The 24,964-nt window shown below is 34.3% G+C and overlaps 1 protein-coding gene across 1 annotated transcript; it reads left to right on the forward strand.

The window, feature by feature from the left end:
• Positions 1–3,906: 3,906 nt before the first annotated feature.
• On the forward strand, positions 3,907–23,309 carry LOC115699366 (ferredoxin-dependent glutamate synthase 1, chloroplastic/mitochondrial). The gene is made up of 33 exons (XM_030626725.2): positions 3,907–4,632; positions 6,189–6,501; positions 7,160–7,602; positions 7,704–7,835; positions 8,408–8,506; positions 8,986–9,056; positions 9,523–9,619; positions 10,400–10,492; positions 11,113–11,258; positions 11,789–11,948; positions 12,165–12,275; positions 12,400–12,615; positions 13,228–13,385; positions 13,942–14,071; positions 15,330–15,388; positions 15,539–15,644; positions 15,889–15,985; positions 16,617–16,732; positions 17,159–17,356; positions 17,486–17,596; positions 17,771–18,010; positions 18,095–18,193; positions 18,505–18,600; positions 18,706–18,903; positions 18,980–19,054; positions 19,252–19,380; positions 19,460–19,558; positions 19,769–19,911; positions 20,005–20,098; positions 20,463–20,701; positions 20,803–20,881; positions 22,204–22,287; positions 22,504–23,309. Exons 1-33 carry the CDS (start codon positions 4,333–4,335, stop codon positions 22,663–22,665), a joined length of 4,893 nt encoding a protein of 1,630 aa, XP_030482585.1. The 5' UTR covers positions 3,907–4,332; the 3' UTR covers positions 22,666–23,309.
• Positions 23,310–24,964: the final 1,655 nt, after the last annotated feature.

Raw genomic sequence — 24,964 nt, forward strand, 5'->3', positions numbered from 1 at the left:
AAAAAGGAGAAAGGAAGAGATATAATTATATCTTTTACTTGTCATTTACTGTAATACCCTAAGATTAAGGAAAAAGATTAGCAAACTCTAACTAGTTAATTGTGTATAATTGTGGAATTATATTATTATATAATTTATTATATGTAAATTGTTATGATTTATAATATGTTAAGACTCCGTTGGTGAGCCATGGGCATTTTGGTAATTTTGACCTAAGAGGGGTAAAACTGAGAAATTTATATTATGATGTGCTATGGAACTATATTATTATATAGTATGCATGTTTTATTCTTTTACAGGTGTGTTCTGATAAGTTGGCGCGGTATAGTCACAACCGAATATTTTGGGCCGAACCGGGTTTAGGGCAGAAATACAATTTTAGGATGATTTATTGACTTTTTAATTATGTGTTAACAATTTGAAATTATTTGAATAATGTGTGTCTAAGGACATGCTTGCCCTTGGAATGTATGTATATATGTTATTTGGCCCTAAGGGTATTTGAGTAATTTTGGGTATATATGCTATTCTTAATTAAAGCAATTTCTAGTAAATGAAATGGAAATTTTTAGTTTATTTTCACACCCCCATAACTGACCCTCTCCCTCTCCCTCTCCCTATACTCCTCATTCTTTCACTTGATAATTGGTGTGGGAGTGGTTTGATTTAAGCTTGGTGTGTGTGGAATTTTGTGCTTGATCTTTGGAAGAGTTTAAGGTAGTGTTTCTACCATTTCTATATTGAGTTTATTGCTGTACTTTATAGTAAAATATATGTGAATCATGGTTTATGTTCTTGAAAATGCATGCTTGTGAGATGTAGATTGATTATGGTGTTTGTGGCCATAGTTGTGTTGTAAGTTATGGATATTGTGTATGCTTTGGATTATGAATTTGAGAATTTTTAGTTGCTGAATTTGAGTTAGTTGGTTGAATAAGCATGCTGAGTTTTGATTTATTTTAGTGACTTTCTTGTGTAGCTTCTTTAGGTGAGAATATGTGAATTCTTGCTCATAGTTTGGAGCTTAGTTTGGATGTTGCTAAATCTGAACTTAGAGGGTTATGTTATTGGATTTTAATGCATGAATTTGTGTTTTAACTCTCTGTGTTGTTGAGTTAAAATTATGGAGTATGATTTTGAGTTTTGATTATAGTTTGGGTTGAATTGAGTGTGAATTGGGCTTGATTTTTCGAAGCTGAAATTGGGTTTTTCTGGGTTTGGAACCTAGGGGTCGCGGCCCAGCTCCATGGGCGGCGCGGCCCGCCTCTGGTTTGTGGCCTGAGAATCGAACCCAGGTGCCGCGGCCCCATGTGGGGGTGCCGCAACCTGCCCCCTTGTTTCTGGGCAGATTCGAACGCGATATTCGAATATTCATAGCTTTGTGATATGGACTCCGTTTCGGGAGTTCTATATATCATTGGAAAGCTCGTTTCGAGCTCTATGTGATTATCTGTGATTTGAATGCCAATTTTATATTATGTGAAAGTGGAATTAGGGATTAACCCTATACTTGTAAATCTTAGAATTGGTGACTAGGATTACCGGTACTTGGTCAGGAGTACCTGGGGATTTGGAATCTTCACGTTTTGCAGGACATCAAGTAAGACAGTTGTTAGCACGCAGAGTTATGCGCGGTGGCGCTTATATTGAAAATGATACATGTGAGTAATTAAAAACTGGAATTAGGGTTATTACTCTAACATAAGCGGTTTCATGGCCTAGGGTTATTACCCTAGAGAATTATTATTATGTAATTGTTATGCCATGAGATTACAATATATGAACAGATTCAGGGTTATGCGTTCAAGGCATAATCAGGTTGGACTCAGTACCTAGAACCGAGATGAACCATTCTAAGGCCTTATTGTATATAGACGTGTGAGCGTAACACGTAGGTCTATGCCACATAGACATAAATAGGTGTGTGAGCATAACACGGGGGTCTGTGTCATACAAACAATTGTGAAATGGCATTAATGTTTATATGATGTGTTATTTATGATTATTAATATTTTATACCTTCTTGCTGGGCTTGGCTCACGGGTGCTCTACTGTGCAGGAAATGGTAAATCTGTCTCTGATCAGCCATGAGTGCGAGAGCTAGGCGATGTATGTACATGTTCGGGCCACACTAAACCAAGCGGGTTGGGGTCTACCAGTGATGAACTTTTTGTAACTCTGTTTTGCTGCTTAGGTCGGCTAGTGGAAAGACTTGTAATATTTTGTAAAATATTTTTGGGATCCCGAAATATGTAACCTTTGATTGTAAAGTTAAAATTATTACAAGTTTTATTTTCATTATATTTTCGTTTTAAGTTTAAAGTTTTCGCGCTTTTCTGCTTAGTAATTCTGTTTAGGGGATTAAGGTTTCTTAATCACCTTGGGTAGCGTGCCTAATTGTTAGAGCATTACATTTACCTCTTCCTTAAAAGCTTTAAATTTAAAAGACTCTCATTAGCTTTAGGATAGGAGATTGAACTCACCTATAAATAAAAGAGTTGACAATCAAAATTTCCACACTTCTCCATTCAAAGCCCACACGCCTAAGCCTTTAGAGAGCACTTTGGAATCTCATATTCATCATGCCTTCAAGTGTTCTTCATTCCAAGATAGAATTTTTTTTTTCTTTGAATTGGCGCCACTCTTTTTTTTTTTTTTTTTTTTTTAGAATTTTCTTCTCCTTCTCCTTTGTTGATCTTACTCAAAGAATTTTTAGTCTCCCAAACACCTTTGAAATATTTTTTTTAAGATCTCAAAAATTCCAAAATACTTTTCTAGTGCCTTGAAAAAATTCCTTCAAAAATTGCTTGAACTTTGTCAACTCAATTATACTTTTTTTGGGTTGTAAGCAACTTACGTTGTTGATCTGTCATGACTCGGATGAAGACGAGTAAAAGGTTGCCTGATGAGTATGACCCACATGTGGCTCAGTTCATTAGAGCTAAGCTAACTCTGTGTCTAAGTCTAAGAACTTGGACAAGACGCGTGGTAGTAAGGTGATGGCAACTGAGCTTCTCAAAGCCGTCATTGAGAGTGATGACCCGAGTGATCAAGTCTTCAGGCTAAACCCTCTTGTGTTTAGCACTCTTACTAAACATCAGACTCAATTGATACATAAAAAAAACAATCACCCGTATATCAAAATATTTGAACTTTATTTTTATCATTGTAAACTATTTAGATTTTTTTTAAAAAATCACACGACTTTAAATAATTACAACTTTTACAATCATAACCAAAAAAATATAAATTATTAGAGTTATTTGAATGCAAAACAAATAAAAAAAAGGCTAATTAGAATTTTTACTTCCCGAACTTTGACATGTACCAAATCATGCTCCCTGTACTTTTGAGGTCGTTAAAAATGCTCTCTGAGTTATTAAGATTGTTAGATTTAAAGACTTTTGTTTAATTTTAGTAAAAAAAAATCTAACATGGATGAAAGTTCAGGGAGCATGATTTAGTATATGTTGAAGTTTGAGGGACATGATTTGGTAGATATCAAAGTTTGGGGAGCTTAAACAATCGCTGAAATAGTAAAATTAAATGAAATTAAAGAAAAGTCCTAAATCTCACACTCTCAATAGTTCAGGGAATGTTTAACGACCAGAAAAGTTCAAAGAACATTATTTAGTACATGTTAAAGTTTAGAGGGTAAAAATTTTAATTAGCCATAAAAAAAAATCTACCAATTTTCAAAAAAGAAAAGGAAAAAAAAGTCTACCAAAACACAAAGAGATTTGTACTATAGTGTATACCACTTACCTCTACAATCAAAAGCACACGGTACGTACAATAGAGATTGTCACACCCGATTATATACGATTATTGGGACCACCACCGACCATCATTTTCAACCCCAAAATATTTTTTTTATTATTAATAGGCAAAGTGACTCACGTACGTAGCCAAATCAAGAAGGAAATTAAAATTATGAGCGTATATTTGTGTCGGAAATTTAAAGTTTGTGCTTGTCACACATTTTAGTCCACGTGTACTTCAATGGACCCTCCGAGATTACTGGAAAATCAAGACCGTCAATTTATATCAACGGTAAAAGTTAATAATAATGGAGCCGCGAAGCAGAGGAGTGAAACCCATGGGTTAGTGGAAGAGTCTGACTGAAATGGAGAAATATTAATAATAGTAATGTTAGTAACTTAGCAAGAGGCCAGAGAGAGCAGACCAGTGAGAGGCTCTCTTTCTTTTATTATCTTCTTCTTCTACTCATATCATCATCGTCATTTTATCTCACTCACCTCCGCATTTCTATTTTCTCTATCTCTATCTCTCTGACTTTCACTTTCTCTCTCTAGCTATCTGCCGCCTGCCATGGCGGCGCAATCGGTGTCTTCTATTTCTCAGTTGCTTCACTCTAGTGGATGCTATGCCACTCAGCCTAATCATCCTTCGCTCAAAAATGGAATGTTTCTCGTCGATTTCGTTGGCTTGTACTGCAAATCGAACGGGACTCGGAGGAAATTGGGTGCTTCGGTGAATCGTCCGACTAGTGTTCATCATCATCAATCTGTAGGCAGGAGGAGAGCATCATCGGTGAAAGCGGTTCTTGATCTTGAACGTAGCCAGGTTGCCTTGGATCAGTCGCGTGGTGGTTCGGATTTGGAACCGAAGGTGTGTATTGTGTTTGTTTTGATTATTGGTTGAGAGGTTAGATTTTTTATTTTTCATTTGAAAAAAAAATTGATTTGAGACGTTTATTTGGTTCTGACTTCTGAGTTTCGCTGTATTTGTTCTGGAAGTGACTTGGTTATGGCAGAGGCCGTTTGCTTTAAATGATTTTATACTCCGTTTCTTTAGATTTTTTTTTGTTCTTGCGGCAATCGTGTGGTGAAATTAGATGGATGTTGTTTTTCACAGTAGGAGGTAGGATCAAACGCGTTCGAACAAAATAAAAATAAAGAATTAGGAAAACTCCTTTTACTATCTTTTAACTTGTTACCAGAGCTTCAGTGTTGAGCTTCATGTGGTAATGAATGTCGTTTAGGGGAGGGATTGAATTGGTGAAGTCTTAATCATCTTCTGAGATACTTAAACAAAGCTTTCAAACTCGGGTAGGCTTTTGTGATGTTATAGAGATACATGAGCTCAGGTGGTTTAGGCTCTGTATCAATAACATTCGGATTGATCAAAGTAAGCTACAAACTGGATTGCTTGCAAAACATTATATTAAATATTGTTGTAGAATTCAAACCTGAATAAGTTGTTATCTTGAAATTTCTCTCACCTGTTCCGACATTTTTAAGCTCAGTTCTATGTGGTGGACCTGATGGCTTTTCTCTATGCACAGCATTGTTGAGAGAGCTGTAAAGCATAGTAATTTGATGTGCCAAAAAATGGTACTTTCACTTCCAACTAAATCTAAGGAAGTATTAGGTTAGTATTGGATTGGAGAGCTTAAAAAAGAAAGAAGTTAACTTAGAAATCCAACACTGCTGTTATAGATAATACATTAGTGAGTAATAGTGCTATAGAATTTTGAGATAACACACTTGTATTTATTTATTTTGCAGTCTTCCTTCTTACTGAATAAATTTTGTTTCTTATAATAGGAAAACTAAAAGCCCTTGGTCTTTTTAGACTTTGCTTTTTCATACTATCCATTTTCCCAGTTAGTTTTGATGCATGCTGGATGATCCACACCTCATCATAATGAGCACTTTAAGTGTTAGAGAAGAATTAAAAACCTTCCAATCCATCTATTTTGTTTAGTTGTTCCTTTGAGAAATTATGATTGGAAGCTATTTGCATATGTTGCTCGTGCTCCTCAATTTAGTGAAGAGTTTGTTAGTGTTGAGTAACAGGACAAGTGCCACAAACTATACTTTTGCTGTCTCTACTATTTTATGAGAACCTATAAATGATCTGCACTTCCATTATAAAATTCCTTTTCCCCTACACTTTTCTTTGTGTGTGTGTGTCAAGTTAGTTAAGAGTTTGTTAGTGCTGGGTAACAGGGCAAGTGCCACAAAGTATACTTTTACTGTCCCCGCTGTTTTATGAGAACCTAAAAATGATCAGAACTTCCATTGAAAAAGTTCCTTTTCTCCCCAAGTGTTGTGTGTTTTATCATGGTTTTAAGCTATTGTCATTTATTAAGCTTTTCAATGAAAACATTATAAGCTCAAGTTCTTCCATTGTACTGCATGAACTGAATTTATGCTTAGCAGGTTGCAGACTTGAAAGATATACTATCAGAAAGAGGAGCTTGTGGTGTTGGATTCATTGCCAATTTGGATAATATAGGATCTCACCAAATTGTTGCAGATGCTCTTACAGCTCTTGGCTGCATGGAACATCGTGGAGGCTGTGGAGCAGATAATGAATCTGGTGATGGTTCAGGTGTGATGACTTCGATTCCATGGGATCTATTCAACAATTGGGCTAACAGTCAAGGGATTCCTACGTTTGATAAGTTGCACACTGGTGTTGGAATGGTTTTCTTCCCAAAAGATGATGAAATTGTAAAAGAAGTCAAAAAAGGTAGTTGCTCAAAAAAGGATTACATAAAGTGCTTTGTGTTTTCATTTATACAAGGGTCTTGTTTTGTTGAGTATTTTAAAATTACCTACATACAAGGTGGGAATTATAAAAGCCTGACAGTCCGCTGGTGTATATACTTCTAACTTTTTTTCCCCTTGTTCCACTAGTCCTGGTAGTTAGTTAAGAAATCTGAAAGCAGGAGATGGGTGAGAAAAGAAAGGAACTACTAGTCTTAATGCTTGCCAGTCCTCTGGTATATATATACCTTCTAACAGTTTTTCCTTTGTTCCACTAGTCATGGGTAGTTAGTTAAGAAACCTGGAAGCAGGAGATGGGTGAGAAAAGAAAGGATCCTTATTTTAGTCTGTAAGAAATCATAATTTCATTTATTAGTTGCAGTTATATGCAGCTTTTAATCTTGTAGAAAGGTTTATTTTTATCTAATTTATTGTCACTCTCTTTCTTTCTCTCTCTCTCCATATTTTTTTAGTGCAACTTCTATCTGTACTTAATTGTCCTTTTCTCATTTGTACTTTCTTTCTACCTACACACACCATCCATAGACCAACGTTTTATTGGTTCTTACTGTAGCAATTCTTTATATTTTGTGCTGCATACTGTGTATTATTTGACCATTAATTTCTGATTTCCTTTGTAGTTATTGTCAATATTTTTAGACAAGAGGGTCTTGAAGTCCTAGGATGGAGGCCTGTTCCTGTGAATATGTCTGTTGTTGGTTACTATGCTAAAGAAACCATGCCCAACATACAGCAGGTATTTGTAAAAGTTGTTAAAGAGGAGAATGTTGATGACATTGAACGAGAGTTGTACATATGCAGGAAATTGATTGAAAAAGCAGCACAATCAGAAAGTTGGGGAAATGAACTTTATTTCTGTTCTTTGTCCAATCAAACAATAGTTTACAAGGGAATGCTTCGCTCAGAAGTTCTTGGGTTATTTTATACTGACCTTCAAAGTGATCTTTATAAATCACCTTTTGCAATTTATCATCGGAGGTACAGCACAAATACTAGTCCGAGATGGCCTCTTGCTCAACCAATGAGGTTACTTGGTCATAATGGAGAGATCAATACCATACAGGTTATTTTTGTTTTCACTTTTGGTAGCCTGAAATAACATGGCCTATATTGCTTGTTAAATTTCAACTAGAAACTTTACATTGACACAAAAGTTATATACAGGGGAACTTGAACTGGATGCAATCCAGAGAATCCTCATTGCAGTCTCCTGTATGGCGAGGTCGAGAAAACGAGATTCGTCCATTTGGCAATCCCAAGGGATCAGACTCCGCAAATCTTGACAGTACAGCGGAAGTATGCATCACCCATTTTTATACTGCTGTTTCATTAATTACTTGCTGAGTGCTCTGATTAATAAAGATCCATTGGATGTAGATATTGAGAAAATTATAGGTCATGTAGAAACTAAGGATATTATTGAAAGCTTTTTTGTTCAAGATGTAGAGAATATTTTTGAGTGATTAGCAATATTATGCTCCCACAGGAAATGTGTAACTAAATGATAGTCCTTCATCATTAATGTAGTGGGTATTTCAGTTTTTCAACATTTATTCTTCCCCCATATATATCATGTTCAGAAAGAACACCTTTCACGTGAAGGTGCTATTTTAACATCATAGCCATGACTTTAATATGGAGCCATGCTCTACTGTTGGCTATGCTGTTAATCATATGTTCGTTTGTGTAGGATATGTTATACAAACGAACATATTATAACATCATTCTTTCTTCTGGGGGATGTGGGGGTGGGGGAGTGAATATCAACTTGCTTGAATTTCCTTTAACTTCATCCAAGATGACTTCTTTATATCATTATTTTGGTATCTTTATGTGTTGCTTTTCACTATTTTCTCTTTTCTTTTCAGTTGCTGATTAAAAGTGGTCGTACTCCTGAGGAGGCTTTAATGATTCTTGTACCAGAGGCATATAAAAATCACCCAACATTGACAATCAAGTACCCTGAGGTATTTTAATTTGAGATTTGTTATTTAAGTATGATGATTGAGTACCTGAGGTATTTTAGGTTAATATTTTGTATCAGGCACTGCAATGAAAAACCAATGGTACATTATTGTTTTGGATTGCTATGTAAAGTTTGCATATATAACTTACAAAAAATGGTTTCATTCTTTAAGCACTTAACCTCCTAAACTTTGATTTCATTGTCTATCTTGAACTTTTCAGGAGTCTGTTAATTTCATGATTCTCTCCAAAGTTCCCAAGCCATAGCCTTATTTATACTCTCCCTTGTAGTCTTGTTTAGTGATATTGTCCAGGATAAATAACTTATTACATTATTAGTTCTAGGGAAATTTAGGCTTCATGATTTAGAGTGCTTTACTTTTTGACTAGTAATATTCATTTTTTTTTTGATTAAAAATATTCATGCTATGTAAAGAAATATTACAGGCAGAGGATATTTATATGTTTCTTTCTGATGCAGGCGGTTGACTTTTACGATTATTACAAGGGTCAGATGGAAGCTTGGGATGGACCTGCCTTACTATTATTCAGGTAATTTTTTCCCCAGTGTACATGCGATCTAAATTGATCAGCAGTTAGCTAGTGGTTTTCTTTAATTCTCTAGAGTTAAAAGTAGTTGACAGAGTTCAATTATATTGTTCAGAAAATAGAACAATAGCCTTGTCTCAGTGGTAGTCTTTATTTATTATGGCTCTTATTACAATATTACTGTTAATCGGATCCTTAAATTCTTCATAAGAAAATCTAGATAAGCAGCTGATAATAGTTATCTAATATTGTCTGGACTGATAATGGCCATGATGAGTATTGTAGAGTACTGGAGACATGCCAGTTGACCATATCATTCATAGTGTCAGATTAAATATTAAAGAGAGGCAATCAAACATTCCCAATCATGGTCCTAGTGATCAAGTGAATGTTACACATGTTACTAAAAGTACTCTGTGTGTGTGCATAGTTTTACTTATGATAATTGTATACCATTTATATGGAACAGTGATGGAAAAACAGTTGGTGCCTGCCTTGATCGAAATGGATTGCGCCCAGCTAGGTATTGGCGGACATCAGACAATGTTGTTTATGTTGCATCTGAGGTGTGTTTAGTTCTACTTTATTTCTTAAATTTCTTTTATCAAATGTCATCCTGTATAATTGGCTAGTGCACAAGTGTCTTTCATATACTGACTTAAGAGGTTTCCTACGATAAACCAATCAAATTTGAGTTCAGGGTACTAAAATATGTAAGATTTCAAAATGTAGGGTACCAAGTAAACATTATTGAAAGCATGGGGTACCAAATCTGTATTTTGATAAAATACATAGTACCAAATGAGTGCACACCCTATTTTCTGTCTATAAATATTCAAATATAACAAATATTTAGAAGCTTCAGGTGCATCAGTTATTTCCTCTTAAAAATGCTTTTGAATGGTGTGTCAAATACGATGGCAACTGTATTGGCTTTGTTTGTTAATAGAGTATTCTGTATTTGATTGTTATGGTATTTACCTCATCTTTCAAGTTCTCCTACCATATGACTATGAAGCCATTAATTATGGGTCCCAAATTGATGGGGTTAATAACATGGGGCAAGGAAGTTAATTTTTCTATAACATGAGAAATTCTAACTTCTTCTGTTAGAAACCGATTAACCAGTTTTTCTTCATTTGCTTTGTGCATTATTTACATCAAATAATATATTTCCTTGGAGTCCTTTCAAATTATTCCATTTTGGTAGGATGATTTGCTTGCTGCTGCATTATTTATTTACAAAACTCACAAAATAAGCTTTGGCGTTGTTTTGGAGTCTAAAGCTGTTTCTTCTGGTCTTCTTCAATATGGTTATGATTTCAGACTTCATTTGTGTTGCTTAGGTTGGTGTGGTGCCTATGGATGAGTCCAAAGTAACAATGAAAGGTCGTCTGGGTCCAGGAATGATGATAACGGTGGATTTGATAAACGGACAGGTTTGTGTTGAAGTTATATTGCTTGGTTTTTTTGTACTGTTCTTCTAAAAGAAATATTTCTTCTAAAAAGTATTTGAAAACTTTTCTAAAGAGGGTTAATTTATAAATATAATATATATGTCTGTGTATGATATTTAACTCTCTTTTCTTTTACTGATACAATATATATTATACGTATTTATATAATTGCATTTTGTTGGCTTCCTTCTGTGTATGATTTTTAACTCTCTTCCCTTCTACTGATAGATTATTGTTATATGTTATATAGGTAATTGTACATACAATATATATTTATAGACTAGTATCCATTTGCATTTGGTTGGTTCCCTTAGGTTGGACGTTCTGGCTTTTTGGATATTCCAAAGGGTAGAATTTGTTCAGTGAATAGGATAATTGATATTCTACGACCAAGCGAAATAACTTTTAAGCGACGAGTGCTGATTGAGTTGAGAGATTGGCTTGTGAATAGTTTCCCAATTTTCTCCATTTCACAAAGTTGTTTTCATGTTTTCATGATATTTGTCCATACATTGAGCCTTTTACTTGCATACTACACTTTTCATTGTATATTGGAGGACTAGAGTGGTTTGTTCTAAATCATTAGCCTTTTTAAATGGTAGGTGTATGAAAATACTGAAGTTAAAAAGCGAGTTGCCTTGTCAAATCCATATGGAAAGTGGGTCAAGGAAAACCTTCGATCATTGAAGCCTGCAAACTTTCTCTCAGCTGCAGAAATGGACAATGACACCATATTGAGACGCCAACAGTAAGCTCTATGCCATTGGCTGATTTAAAATGTTCCCAATGTGTGTTATTTTGTGAAAGAGATCGTGTGCTTTTTCTTTTTTATATATATATATATATAAATATATATATATATATTTATATCCTTGAGGTTCATACTGTTCTGTTGGTTAATGAAAAGGCTAATTGGATTTACTACATACTGATAATTGTCAAGGAAAAAAAATGCTTAACTTTTAACTGATACTGTCATGAGGTCATTTATGGTTGATACCTCATTTAAATGACAGATCAGAAAAAGTCAAAAAATGATGACACTTCATATATGTGCACAGCTGATACCTCATTTACTTCGGTCATTTATGGTCCTTGAGGTGCACACCTGTGATATATGTGCCATCATTTTTCATATATAAGTGGCGTAAAGCTAAATTTTTAACGAGGTGAACGTGACGCTTCATTTTGATATTTTGGGTGTATGATTTACTTGATATCTTTTGCCTTATGTTATACTTCTTGAGTGGTTTTAACTTTGCCTCATGGTGGGAGCAGGGCATTTGGTTACTCTAGTGAGGACGTCCAAATGGTTATTGAGTCTATGGCTTCACAAGGGAAGGAGCCAACATTTTGTATGGGAGATGATATTCCACTGGCAGTGATATCCCAGAAACCCCACATGCTTTTTGATTATTTCAAGCAGCGTTTTGCACAGGTTTGCTTTTTATATATTGTTGATGATTTTTCAATCTATCTTACACGTTTAACTAAAAAATGCTTCACACTATGAATTATGATCAGGTATTTCTTTTATATCCTAAAGCTTATGTAGTTGATTTTTTTAGAACTCTTGAATTGTAAGTGTATTTATTTATTTATTTTGCTTCAATAAGTTTGAAGATCCACCTATCATTTGCTGAAATCTTTGCAGGTTACAAATCCAGCTATTGATCCTCTTAGAGAAGGGCTAGTTATGTCACTTGAAGTCAATGTTGGGAAGAGAGGGAATATATTGGAGGTTGGACCTGAAAATGCTTCACAGGTTTGTTTAGTATTTCTTTTCTTCTTAATCCATGCTGCATGGTGGCTGTTCTTCTATGTTCCCAATGAAAAGAAAGCAATGAAGTATATTACATGAGATTGAGCATGGTTTATTTATTTTGCAGGTTATCCTGTCTAGCCCTGTTCTAAATGAAGGAGAGCTTGAGTTACTGCTGAAGGACCCTCTCTTAAAACCCCAAGTCTTACCAATATTTTTTGATATTCGTAAAGGCATAGAAGGTTCGTTAGAAAGGACATTGAATAAGCTTTGTGAAGCAGCTGATGAAGCAGTGCGAAATGGCTCCCAATTGCTTGTTCTCTCTGACCGAACTGATGAGCCGGTAAGAACCATTTTAACTTCAGTCTACTTTCATTTATTTCTCTCTGTTTCTGTTTCTGTCTGTCTCTGTCTTTTCCTCTTCTTTTTCTTTTTTATACTTCTATATGAGAAACAAACCTTAAACCCAAATTTTTTGCCGAAAACTAAATAAGAACAAATTTATCTTCATTTTGAAACCATCTCAAATTTATATCACTTAGGTTCCGTAACATATCCATTTATTATTCTGTTTCTGCAAGGGACAAAGAGTATACATTAAATTGAAGATAAATGTGTATAAATTGCTTCTTGTGGATGTTGCTTTAAATGTTAAACAACCAAATCTAAAATGTGTGGATACTATAGTACCATATTACAAAGAAACATGTTATACATTCTTTCTGCTTTTATGCACATCATTAAAACTGATAGATTTTCTTTATCCAAATTGGTTGTCCTTTTTTGCTCATTCATTATTTAAATTCTTAGCATTACTATTTTCATTCATTTGGTTGGTAATGTTATTATTTTTTATGCATATATTGTTACATATATGTATTATTCCTTCTTGTTTCTGTTGTGTACTGTAAGCTAAAAATTCTTACATTGACTTGTGCTTTTATTTCATTTTCAGGAACCAACTCGTCCTGCAATTCCAATTCTTCTAGCTGTTGGAGCTGTACACCAGCATCTTATTCAAAATGGTTTGCGGATATCAGCATCTATTGTGGCAGACACTGCTCAGTGCTTCAGCACTCATCACTTTGCCTGCTTGATTGGATACGGTGCAAGGTTGTCCTCAGTCTCTGCTATCTTTGTTTCATTGATATGCTGCCCTAAGTTTTTTTTTTGTTTTTTGTTTTAATATATACATTTATATCTTCTACCACTTTTGGTCTTTTATCTAAAATGGAGTTGGTGATCATAATTTTCATGCAAATTGTTCTTTTCTACTATCATAAAGGTTTATGTATTCATAGCTAATTACATTTATTTTCCTTAGCTTATAATCATATTAGAATATTGTGATATCACTGTGAGTTACTAATGCTTGGGAGGGTCCTCTCTAGATTTAATACCTATTTTCTAGTCTACCTTGAGAGAACATGTAGTCGCAGGCTTGGCATAATTCTAGAAATTGTTACCGTTGTATTAATGTTCCTCGATTTTTACCTTTTAAACCATGTCCATGGAAATTTTTATTCATAGGGCATCGTTCATATTGAAAATCTGCATCAATCTCCAGTTACTTTGTGATGCTGGCATTTTAGCTATTGATTTTTCATTTATCAAGTTAGTTGTTTTCATAAGAAAATACAATAGCATGACATTATAATTTCACTATCAGTGCCATATGCCCATATTTGGCATTAGAGACAAGCCGGCAGTGGCGTTTGAGTACCAAAACAGTAAATTTGATGCGCAATGGAAAGATGCCTACTGTTACTATTGAACAGGCTCAAAAGAACTACTGCAAGGTTAGTTTATTTGCCTTACAAAAGCAAGCAAATAATGTTTTCCTTTTTTTTTTTGCTGTTGTTATGAAATTATGCAAGTTATTTAGGTTTGACATTATTTTGGTTTCCAGTTACATTGTACATTTCTACTTTGGCTTTCTTAACATTGAGGTCTTCCACCAATTATTTTTAGAATTCTGGTCTTTCATGATGCGAATGTAATGAGACTAGAAATTTAGAGCAAATGAAATTAATTTGATTGATGTTTGAGAACTGGAAGGAGTGAAGGCGGCATGTGTAGGGGTGGTAATTCGTGTTGCCGTATCATATTCGTGTTCGTGTTATATAAGTTGACATATTTAATTGGTCAACCCAAACCCGACCCGTGTATATTTAGTGTCAAGAAATTTTAACCCTAATTCGACCTGTCGTGTTCGTGTGTCGATTATACTTATGTTACAATACATGTTGATCAACATGATTGGTATTGTATATTTAATTTTTATAAAAATAATTTATCACAAATTATCAATTGTAAGCAATTTTTTTTTTTAATTTATATATTTTCCTATGAAAAGTAATAATACTTTTAACTTTAAATTAATATTTTTAATAATATATTAGATATAAATGAGTCAATTCGTGTCGATTTCTCGTGTCACATGCGTTAACCCTAACCTGCACAAATAATAATCGTGTCATTTGGGTTCGACCCAATTTCAACCTGCATTGCATCTGTTTTTCATGGCCTTAACCTGCAATAATTTGTATCGAGTTCATGTCGTGTCATGACCTGAATTGCCACCCGTAGACATGTATCCAGGTTTACCTATTACTGAGAATGTCACTGAGTATGATGCCTTCCTGTGGAAAGTTTGCTGAATATTAAGTTAATTATATACTTATGCATACTTCTATTATTTCTAAATTTATAAAGTCATCAATTAAATATCATGTTGACATGCACACGTACAGTAAGCAGAAAATGAGTGTCCAAACATGAGCAAACTGCTTTAGTTTTGTTGTTCATCTAATATTGTAGGCTTATCTGAGGAAGTCAGTTCAAAAAAACAAATATATAATTAAGAATTAATTTCGTTCTTTCTACTTTTTTAAAAGTTATTGACCTCCTTGACACATATCACATATGTTTCAAGTGCTTGCTTTTGTGTGTATTGAACTTTTGAGATTAAACTCTTTTGTACGCCAAATATTTTCTGGAAAATGTTTAACTAGTGACACGTCAAGTATTTCTAATTGACAACCTCTTGCATCTCAGGCTGTCAAAGCTGGTCTTCTGAAAATTCTTTCCAAAATGGGCATCTCATTACTTTCAAGGTATTTTATTTTCCTTTGGTTTTCATCCAACAATTTTAGGGCTTATCGTTATCTATTTTTTAGTTGAATTTATTAGAGCTGCATGTGTCTTCCTTTCTGTGATGTTTCTTACAGCATCAGCTAATTAACTAACCAGTTTCTTGTGTACAGTTATTGTGGTGCACAGATCTTTGAGATTTATGGATTAGGGAAAGGGGTGGTTGATTTTTCATTTCGTGGTAGCATGTCAAGTATTGGTGGACTCACATTTGATGAGGTGAGGCAGAAAACAGCAATTTTACATCTTATTTTAAACATATTGTAACAGTCTATGACAAAGATTCTCATAATTTTTTTTAGTGTGTTTTGCTACAACTGAAAATGTTCAGAACTAGGGGTATTGTAGATGAACATGCAATGACTTGACTTCCAGTATGAGATTGGACATGTCATCAACTCTATTTGTTAAATTAATTGTTGTGATTCACTGCTTGGTAATTTATTTTTACCATATTCTGCAGCTGGCAAGAGAGACTTTGTCCTTCTGGGTAAAGGCTTTTTCGGAGGATACGGCTAAAAGACTAGAAAATTTTGGATTTATACAGTTCAGACCAGGAGGTATCATCTTTTTTAGATCTGTCTTTTTTTATTCAGTACTAATAAAGACCATTCCTTTGTTTGGTCAAAATTTAATGCATTAATGCTATTTTAATGGAATGGCTTCTTCACCATTCTGGTGGATTAGCCATTCCTTGTCAAAAGTGGGAGGAAAGACCATTCTATTGCACAATGAAAAAATTATAATGTTTTTTATTCATATTAATTTTTTTTCCCATTCCTATTCGTTTGTTTTTATTATTCCCAACCAAACTTACCCTCACCTTTATATAAGATTTAGTTTTTTTTTTTTGATGAGTAAACTTGTGTTATAGTTTGAGGGAACTTTTTTTTTTTCCTTTGCTTGTTTAAGTTCTAGTATTGTTAATAGTATTATCCTTTCATAGATACATTTATATATTTTTGTAGATAGTACTCGTCATGTCTATGTTTCTATGGTTCCATAGGTGTTAACTGTTAGATCTTTATCCAATGGAAGTGACCAATAAATGAAATTTAGTAGTTTATCAAAAAAATTTATTAAATTATGAGAAATCAACATTTGAAATTAATGACAATTCAATTTTCCACTTTTGGAATGCAAGACATAATTGTTAATAATACTTTTGGCATGTGTACTTAATGTTATTAGGGGAGTATCATGGAAATAATCCTGAGATGTCGAAGTTGCTCCACAAAGCTGTTCGCCAAAAGAGTGAAAGTGCATTTTCAGTCTATCAACAACATTTGGCTAATCGACCTGTGAACGTGAGTTCCTTAATCATTTACAATCATGTTTAGAAAGTAGAGTTGAACTGGATTGAATTGAGTAATTTTTGTCGTGTGATTTGATTATGTACTTAGAAAGTATATCGGTAAAATTAATCTAACACCTCAATTAATCAACCTTCCATGGGATATCCATTTGTATCACTTGGGATAATTTTATTCTATCAATTCTCTAATCCTCGTATATATCACGGGGAAAAGAAGTTTATTTAATTTGTTTTCTCATAGTTTATTATTTGCAAATAATCAACTCACTCAATTCCCCTCATAGTTTTAAATCTAATTCTATATCATAACCTATTTATCAAACCAGACATTTGTTTTGTGTCATTGTTCTGTAATTTTATTTTTTTAGAAAAATCTTTAATTTTGAGATTAATCTGTATTTTGTTAATTTAACAATAGGTTCTCCGAGATCTTGTTGAGTTCAAAAGCGATCGTGATCCAATTCCAGTAGGAAAGGTTGAACCTGCTACATCCATTGTTCAGCGGTTTTGCACAGGTGGGATGTCACTTGGAGCTATTTCGAGAGAAACACATGAGGCAATTGCCATTGCAATGAACAGGATAGGAGGAAAGTCTAATTCAGGAGAAGGTGGCGAGGTAGGTTGTTTCACCTTTATTATTGACTTTAATTGAAGTCCTTTTAGATGTAAAGATTCTTTCTGCTTTTGTTTCCAACCATGAATAAATATTGTAAAATGTGAAATTTAATGGAATGCCAATGTTTAGGATCCTATTCGCTGGAAGCCACTCAGTGATGTTGTTGATGGGTACTCTTCCACACTTCCACATCTCAAAGGTCTTCAAAATGGAGACACAGCTACAAGTGCTATCAAGCAGGTCATCACCCTGAATTCTATCTTCTAGATTGCTCTTAATCTAATGTTACTGTCTGTATATTATTTTGAAATTTACAAGATACAAAGATTGTTGAGATGTTTCCCCCAAAAGTGGTTTTGGTTACTTTTGCAATTTCTATTATAATCATCTCATCAAAATTTATTACATCTTCAGGTTGCTTCAGGACGTTTCGGCGTCACACCAACATTTCTGGCTAATGCTGATCAGTTAGAAATCAAAATTGCTCAAGGTGCAAAGCCTGGTGAAGGTGGCCAGTTGCCTGGAAAAAAAGTTAGTGCATATATAGCAAGGTTAAGGAATTCTAAGCCAGGAGTTCCACTTATATCTCCACCACCACATCATGACATTTATTCCATTGAAGATCTTGCACAGTTGATCTTTGACCTACACCAGGTATCTGCAAGCTAAATCCCCTTAATTATCGACAGATTTTTTAGATGCTGATTAAAGATATACTAATGTGTACTGAATAAATAGGTGAACCCGAAAGCTAAGGTGTCCGTAAAACTTGTGGCAGAAGCTGGAATTGGCACAGTTGCTTCTGGGGTTGCTAAGGGTAATGCTGATATCATACAGGTACATGTTTACGGTGCAGAATATTGTTTCTTCTCTCTCTTGTGTTGTTCAGGCCAGCGGATTTATGCTATTACATGATATCAACATAGCTAATGACTCTGAATATTATGCCTGTACTTCTTCATGTTTGAAATAGCTATGTAATTTTATTAAGTTTTCAAGCATATCATATTTTATTTTATATTTCTATTCTTTCTTCACAAAATTTTTGGTATGGGAGATCATTAGAGAACAATAGCTAAAATTTATCTCTAATTTTCCCTCAATTTCTTATTTGGCCTTTGACAAAAATCCTTAATCTACTCTTACAGATATCAGGACATGATGGTGGAACAGGGGCAAGTCCTATTAGTTCCATTAAGCATGCTGGTGGCCCCTGGGAGCTTGGAGTTACAGAAACACACCAGGTTATTGAATTTACATTAAAAAATTAAGTTCAATTGATTCATTTGATTATGTATTTTTTTTTGGATACCCTCTCTGAGTACATCTAAAATTCGAAATATCTGTAGACACTTATTGCAAATGGCCTTAGAGAAAGAGTTATCCTCAGAGTTGATGGTGGCTTAAAAAGTGGAGTCGATGTTATGATGGCTGCAGCTATGGGTGCTGATGAGTATGGCTTTGGTTCTGTGGCGATGATAGCTACCGGATGTGTTATGGCCCGTATTTGCCACACGAATAATTGTCCAGTTGGTGTTGCCAGCCAGGTACTTCAGTTTTATTTATTATTTCTTGCTGTTTAGAGTAAGCATTATGTTATTCCCTTTGTATTTTTATTTTCAGAGAGAAGAATTGCGTGCTCGGTTTCCTGGAGTGCCAGGCGATCTTGTTAACTTCTTCTTATATGTTGCTGAGGAGGTAATCTTGTGCCTTATGTTCTTTCATTCTCTCTCTCTCTCTGCTGTGTGTGTGTGATCAGTAGTGTGGTTTGTTATTTTTGCTTTTATCCTCAGTTCCTTAAATGTGTTTTTCTAGTCATTATTTATCTCCAATTTTCATGGCTTAGCCACTCGAAGGTTATCTTGTTGCTGTTGACTCTTAAATTATATTGCCAGGTAAGAGGCATCTTGGCACAATTAGGATATGAAAAGTTGGATGATATAATTGGAAGGTCAGATTTATTAAGACCACGTGATATATCTCTGGTGAAAACACAACATCTTGATCTCGGTTATCTTCTCTCGGTAGGCCTAATTTTCATTTTTCTCTGAATGTCTATTTCTTTAGTAGTATACATTATTTGACTTCTAATCTTGATTACAGAATGTGGGGTTGCCAAAATTGAGCAGTACCGAAATTAGGAAGCAGGACGTTCATTCTAATGGTCCTGTTCTAGATGATGTTTTATTAGCAGACCAGCAGGTGATTTTTGAGAACTAATGCATGCTCTTTCAATTATTATGTGGTTCCAACTTCTATCCCAATCTATCACTTGATGAAATGGATGACCATTAATATTCTTATTGTGTTTTCATATTAAGAAAACTTGTTTCTGTCAATATTCTGCTATTTATTAGTGCTAGTCGTTGCTACCTCTAGCCATTTGATAGAACATTGTTTGTATTTGGGCAGATAGTAGATGCAATTGAGAATGAAAAGGTGGTCCAAAAGACCATAAATATATACAATGTTGATCGTGCAGTTTGTGGACGGGTAGCGGGGGTGATTGCGAAGAAATATGGTGATACTGGCTTTGCTGGGCAGCTAAACATTACGTGAGATTAGCTAATTTGCTGCAAGTGCATTTTCATCAAGGGTGTGTTGATTTATTTAGATGCAAGCTAACTCGGACTTTTCATTGTGTTCAGATTTTTAGGGAGCGCAGGGCAGTCATTTGGATGCTTCTTGACGCCAGGAATGAACATTCGCCTTGTTGGAGAGGCCAATGATTACGTAGGAAAGGTATGCTTATTTAAGCTCATTGCGTACTAAACACCAGGATGATCTTAATCATTTTAGTGGACTACATTTATAAGCTGATTATCTGGAAGTAGCACTGATTTAAATTTTTTAAGTTGTAATTAGGTATCTTTTGGCAGTTGAATTACCAAAATTTGGAAACATCTTAAGGGTTGGTAAAATTTCACAAAGAGAAATTATATTATTGATCAATTTTATAAATTGGTTATATCAAAAATAAGTTTAAGTAAATCACATTTAAGTTTTGTTCACTTAGCATTCTTAGCAGTAATCTGTTGCGAAGTCTTTGAAATACTTAAATCAGTTGTGCCAAGTCTAAATCTGCTCGTGGCAAATAAATGCCTAGGGTATGGCGGGAGGTGAGCTGGTCATAACACCAGTGGAGAAAACTGGTTTTATTCCTGAAGAAGCAACTATTGTAGGGAATACGTGCTTGTATGGTGCTACTGGCGGTCAAGTTTTTGTAAGAGGTAAAGCTGGAGAGCGATTTGCTGTCAGAAACTCACTAGCAGAAGCTGTGGTTGAAGGCACGGGGGACCACTGTTGTGAGTACATGACTGGAGGTTGTGTAGTTATACTTGGGAAGTGAGTTGTCTTGTCACCTGCCACATTTATGCTTTTATAAAGGTATATGAAGAAATGAGTTAAAGAAATGTGACTGACTTTTATATAATGACATGCCTCAGAGTGGGGAGAAATGTAGCTGCTGGAATGACTGGTGGTTTGGCATACATTCTTGATGAGGATGATACTCTCATCCCCAAGGTTTGCGAACATTTCTCCTTTTAATGTCTTTTTGCTGTTTTATCGAATCCAGTACCAGTACCACTACCGCCTTGCAACATTCTATTAGTTGTTATGGAATGTATATATATATATACACACTAGGGTGTGCATTTGACTGATTTCTTGGTGTTCTCGTAACATGTGGTAGCTAACATTCATTTTACCATGTCGATGTGCATTATTTGTCCTGCATTGTATAAATTCTTACAAGGTCTTATTTGACTGCTTTTATAGGAACAAAATTTCTCTCCATTAAATTTATTCAATTTCATGTTTTCAAATTTAAATTTAATGTTTTTATTTCTTAAAAGTTAATACAAAGAAAAACCACACACGACCCACCTTCTGATTCGAGTCTTTCCCTTTCCATACAAGCACACATTTGAGCAGCCACTATTGGTCCCTGAGAAGCGTTTTGTATATGTATAATATAGATGGGATTGTTAATTTCAAGACATTTTTCTTCAAACATGATAAAACAAAACTACCTCTCTTAGTTGAACGACTGTCTATACATGCATTTTGTATAATGTATGTTTCTTTCATCTCAGTGTGTTGTATCTATGTTTAAAATTAGGAATTTAAGCCTTAAGATTTTTTATTTCTTTTGTGAGGTAAGGTGAGGCGAATGCTTATCCCTCAAATATTTAATTAAAAATATATTTTTGGAGTACCTACAAATATCAAGGATAAATAATGTCTTGTGAATCTCATACTATAAAATGTCTTATAAAACTCAAACATAGCATCAAATATCTAATAAAACACAAACTGAAATAAATATAACTTTTGTTTCTAGAACTAGTATCTCAGATTCCTACTATTTTAGAACAAATTTCATCAAAAACAGCATGATGATTAGATATTCTCTCTGATCGTGCAGACTGAAATGTTGAGGGAGATAGGGGGTAACGACTGACTGTGTTTCTAACCTTAAATGATTTGGACTTTTTTTTTTTTAAAAAAAAAATTTGTTTGTGTTTCATTGGTTATTTTTTCTTTTGTTTGTGTTTTATTGGGACTTTTTCTGAACTTTGTTAAAATTTTATATTGGACCTTTTCTTAAACTTAGCTGAATAAACATTAATTCAGCTAAAAATACCCTAAAATTTTTATATTTCTACCGCCTCAGCCATTTTCGGCCACCTCACACAGCTGAGGCGTACGCCTCTCCTACTCCTACCTTTGTCAAGGCGGGATGCCTTTGGGAAAAACTTTTCCTCAAAGTTAGGCGCTCCTCAAGGCGTCAATGTTAAATATTGCATTATATCACTTGTAATATGTTCTAAATACGTGTGCAGATAAATAGGGAGATTGTGAAGATCCAAAGAGTGACTGCCCCTGCCGGCCAAATGCAGTTGAAGAACCTGATTGAAGCCCATGTTGTAAGTGACCAAATCTTTACGATGTGCATACAAGTTAAATGCTTACCCATTCTCACATGTCATTAAATATTTCTGTTTAAACGAGTGTTAGTGATTCCAACACGTGATATAGGTTAATTGCTTTGAGAATTGAGTTTTTAATTCATCTTCGTTGCTCTTTCTCATCATTCCGTCATTTTAAAACACTAATTTGAAAACCTGCGTTATTTGATGAAGGAAAAAACTGGTAGCGGCAAAGGCTCTACGATTTTGAAGGAATGGGAGACATACCTACCACTCTTTTGGCAGCTTGTTCCACCCAGTGAAGAAGACACCCCGGAGGCTAGCTTGGACTATGAGAAAACAGCTGCAGGGTCGGTGACTTTGCAATCCGCCTAGAGTAGCAGTCAAGCCATATAGCTAGAGAGGCTGGCAGGATTTCTGAATACAAAAGCTCTCCAAACCCACTATATGTACATGTGAAGATATAAGGAGATCCGTGAGATTGACTTTTGCATGGAACATCTGCATCAGGTATCAATGTTAATCACAATCACTGCCACAATTAAGTTGAGAAAACCAGAAGCTACAAAACAAGAGAAGATTTAACTTGATCTCGACATCTAGGTCCTGCATTTAAAGCTGTTGCATAGTGCTCTGTGGCATAAATGTAAATAGGAGCTTGTTTATAATCTTCTTAAAAAACCCCGTTGCTCTTGATGATTTCAAAGCTAGTTCAGATTAGTCAACTCTTGCTATAAGATTGAGTCCAGTGTTAAAATGCCATTTTCGGCCATTACCTTCAGCTATTTAAATAAAACTCAGGATGAGCTAAATTCTTGTTGGAATGAACAAAAAACGTTCCCACATTATTATTAGATAAAATTGTTCTTTCTACTTATTATTGGAATGAACAAAAAACATTCCCACATTATTATTAGATAAAATTGTTCTTTCTACTTATTGGAATGAACAAGAAACATTCCCACATTATTATTTTCTTCAATAGGATAACCCACTCAGAAAGAGCTCAGGATTGCAAAGGAGATATGTATGACCGTAGGCATCAACTTGAATAATAGTGTCAATACAATGGAGATGGTCAGGCAAAAGAAAGAGCTAGTTTAGCTACAGAATGAGCTACATTATTGACCTTTCTTAGACAACGATTGAAATTAACGTTAAATTCATTGCTAATAACAATGATATCTCTAATACTTATATTGAAATAAGAATGAACAACACAACACGCTGAAGAGCTTGGATCCCAAACTGTTTTTCAGACGTAAAAGTATTCTGAATAGCAAAAGATTACGCTACAACGGCTGATAGTTAGCAATGAGATATGAGAGGCTACACTGCCTTGAAGAATTGTTATTATACCATATATTTATAGAAAAATAGAAAGTGAAAATAAGAATAGTGGTTTTTTTAAGGGCTAGGATACAATAGTTAAAAGCAGATGACCAGAACACTAAATTTTTTTAGTCAATGTGCTAATGAGGAGACGAAATAATTCTATTCCAGGTTGATTATGTACTACTTATTTGTATGGTCAATTCCTAATAATATTTGGATGATAGGATAAGAATACTCTTTACTAAGCCGTGCTCAGGGCTCTTTCTCTAGTGGTTACAAACAAATTATCTTTTCCAAAATTTCTTAGTTAGTTCGTGTTTTTTAGGCACTTTGAGCAAGATTATTATATTTGAAGACAGTATAGTTCTTGGTTTTTTTTTTTTAACGCTAATTAAGATTTTTGCCTCCTGAACTTTCACATGTACTAAATCATGTTTTTTGAACTTGTAAGGTCGTTAAAAATGCCCCCTAAACTATTGAGATTGTTGGATTTAAGGATTTTTTTTTCAATTTTAGTTAAAAAATCTAACATGGATGAAAGTTCAGGGGGCATGATTTAGTACATGTCAAAGTTCGAGAGGCATGATTTGGTAGATATCAAAGTCAGAGGAGTATAGTTTAGTACATAAACAATCACTGAAATAGTAAAATTGAATAAAATTAGACAAAAATCCTTAAATCCGACAATCTCAATAGTTTAAGGGCATTTTTAATGACCTTAAAAATTCAGGGGGCATGATTTGGTACATATCAAAATTTAAAAGGTAAAAATCCTATTAACTTTTTTTTAAATAAGGCCGAGTAGATGAATTGGATGAATTTACAATTGTGGAACAACATGTGTTTGTAACTTTCTATGTAACTAATGATACAATGAATGATTATTAATTTTATTAATTCATAAAGCATATTGTATTTCAAAAGGTGTCGATGAGAATTACTATAAGGTAGATTTATTATATTTTTCCAGTGATTAATATAAGGTTTGGTTATTGTATATGAAAGATGCTAAAAGGTACTAGTAGTGTTTAGTACTTTTGATTCTTACGTGTCAATATTGTTATTGGTCCAACTAAGTATTAGATTTCATATAATTTAATGTAATAACTTTTAGAGAGTATCGCTAGCCAATCATAAAATGATACGTCTAGAAGATGCTAGAGACTACTGGTGCCCAATAACAATGCTCTGTTCTTTATTGTTTAATAATTACTTCTTATAATTTTTCATCTCTATTTTATAGGACTGTTTGATGAAATTGGTGTTTGGTGTTTACGATATTCTGAATATTATTAAACGATAGTATACCAATCTCTTCATGTCTTCCTTCCCAATTGAT

The sequence above is a fragment of the Cannabis sativa genome, chromosome 8 (genome assembly GCF_029168945.1).
Source record: "Cannabis sativa cultivar Pink pepper isolate KNU-18-1 chromosome 8, ASM2916894v1, whole genome shotgun sequence".
In the NCBI taxonomy this organism is placed as follows: domain Eukaryota; kingdom Viridiplantae; phylum Streptophyta; class Magnoliopsida; order Rosales; family Cannabaceae; genus Cannabis; species Cannabis sativa.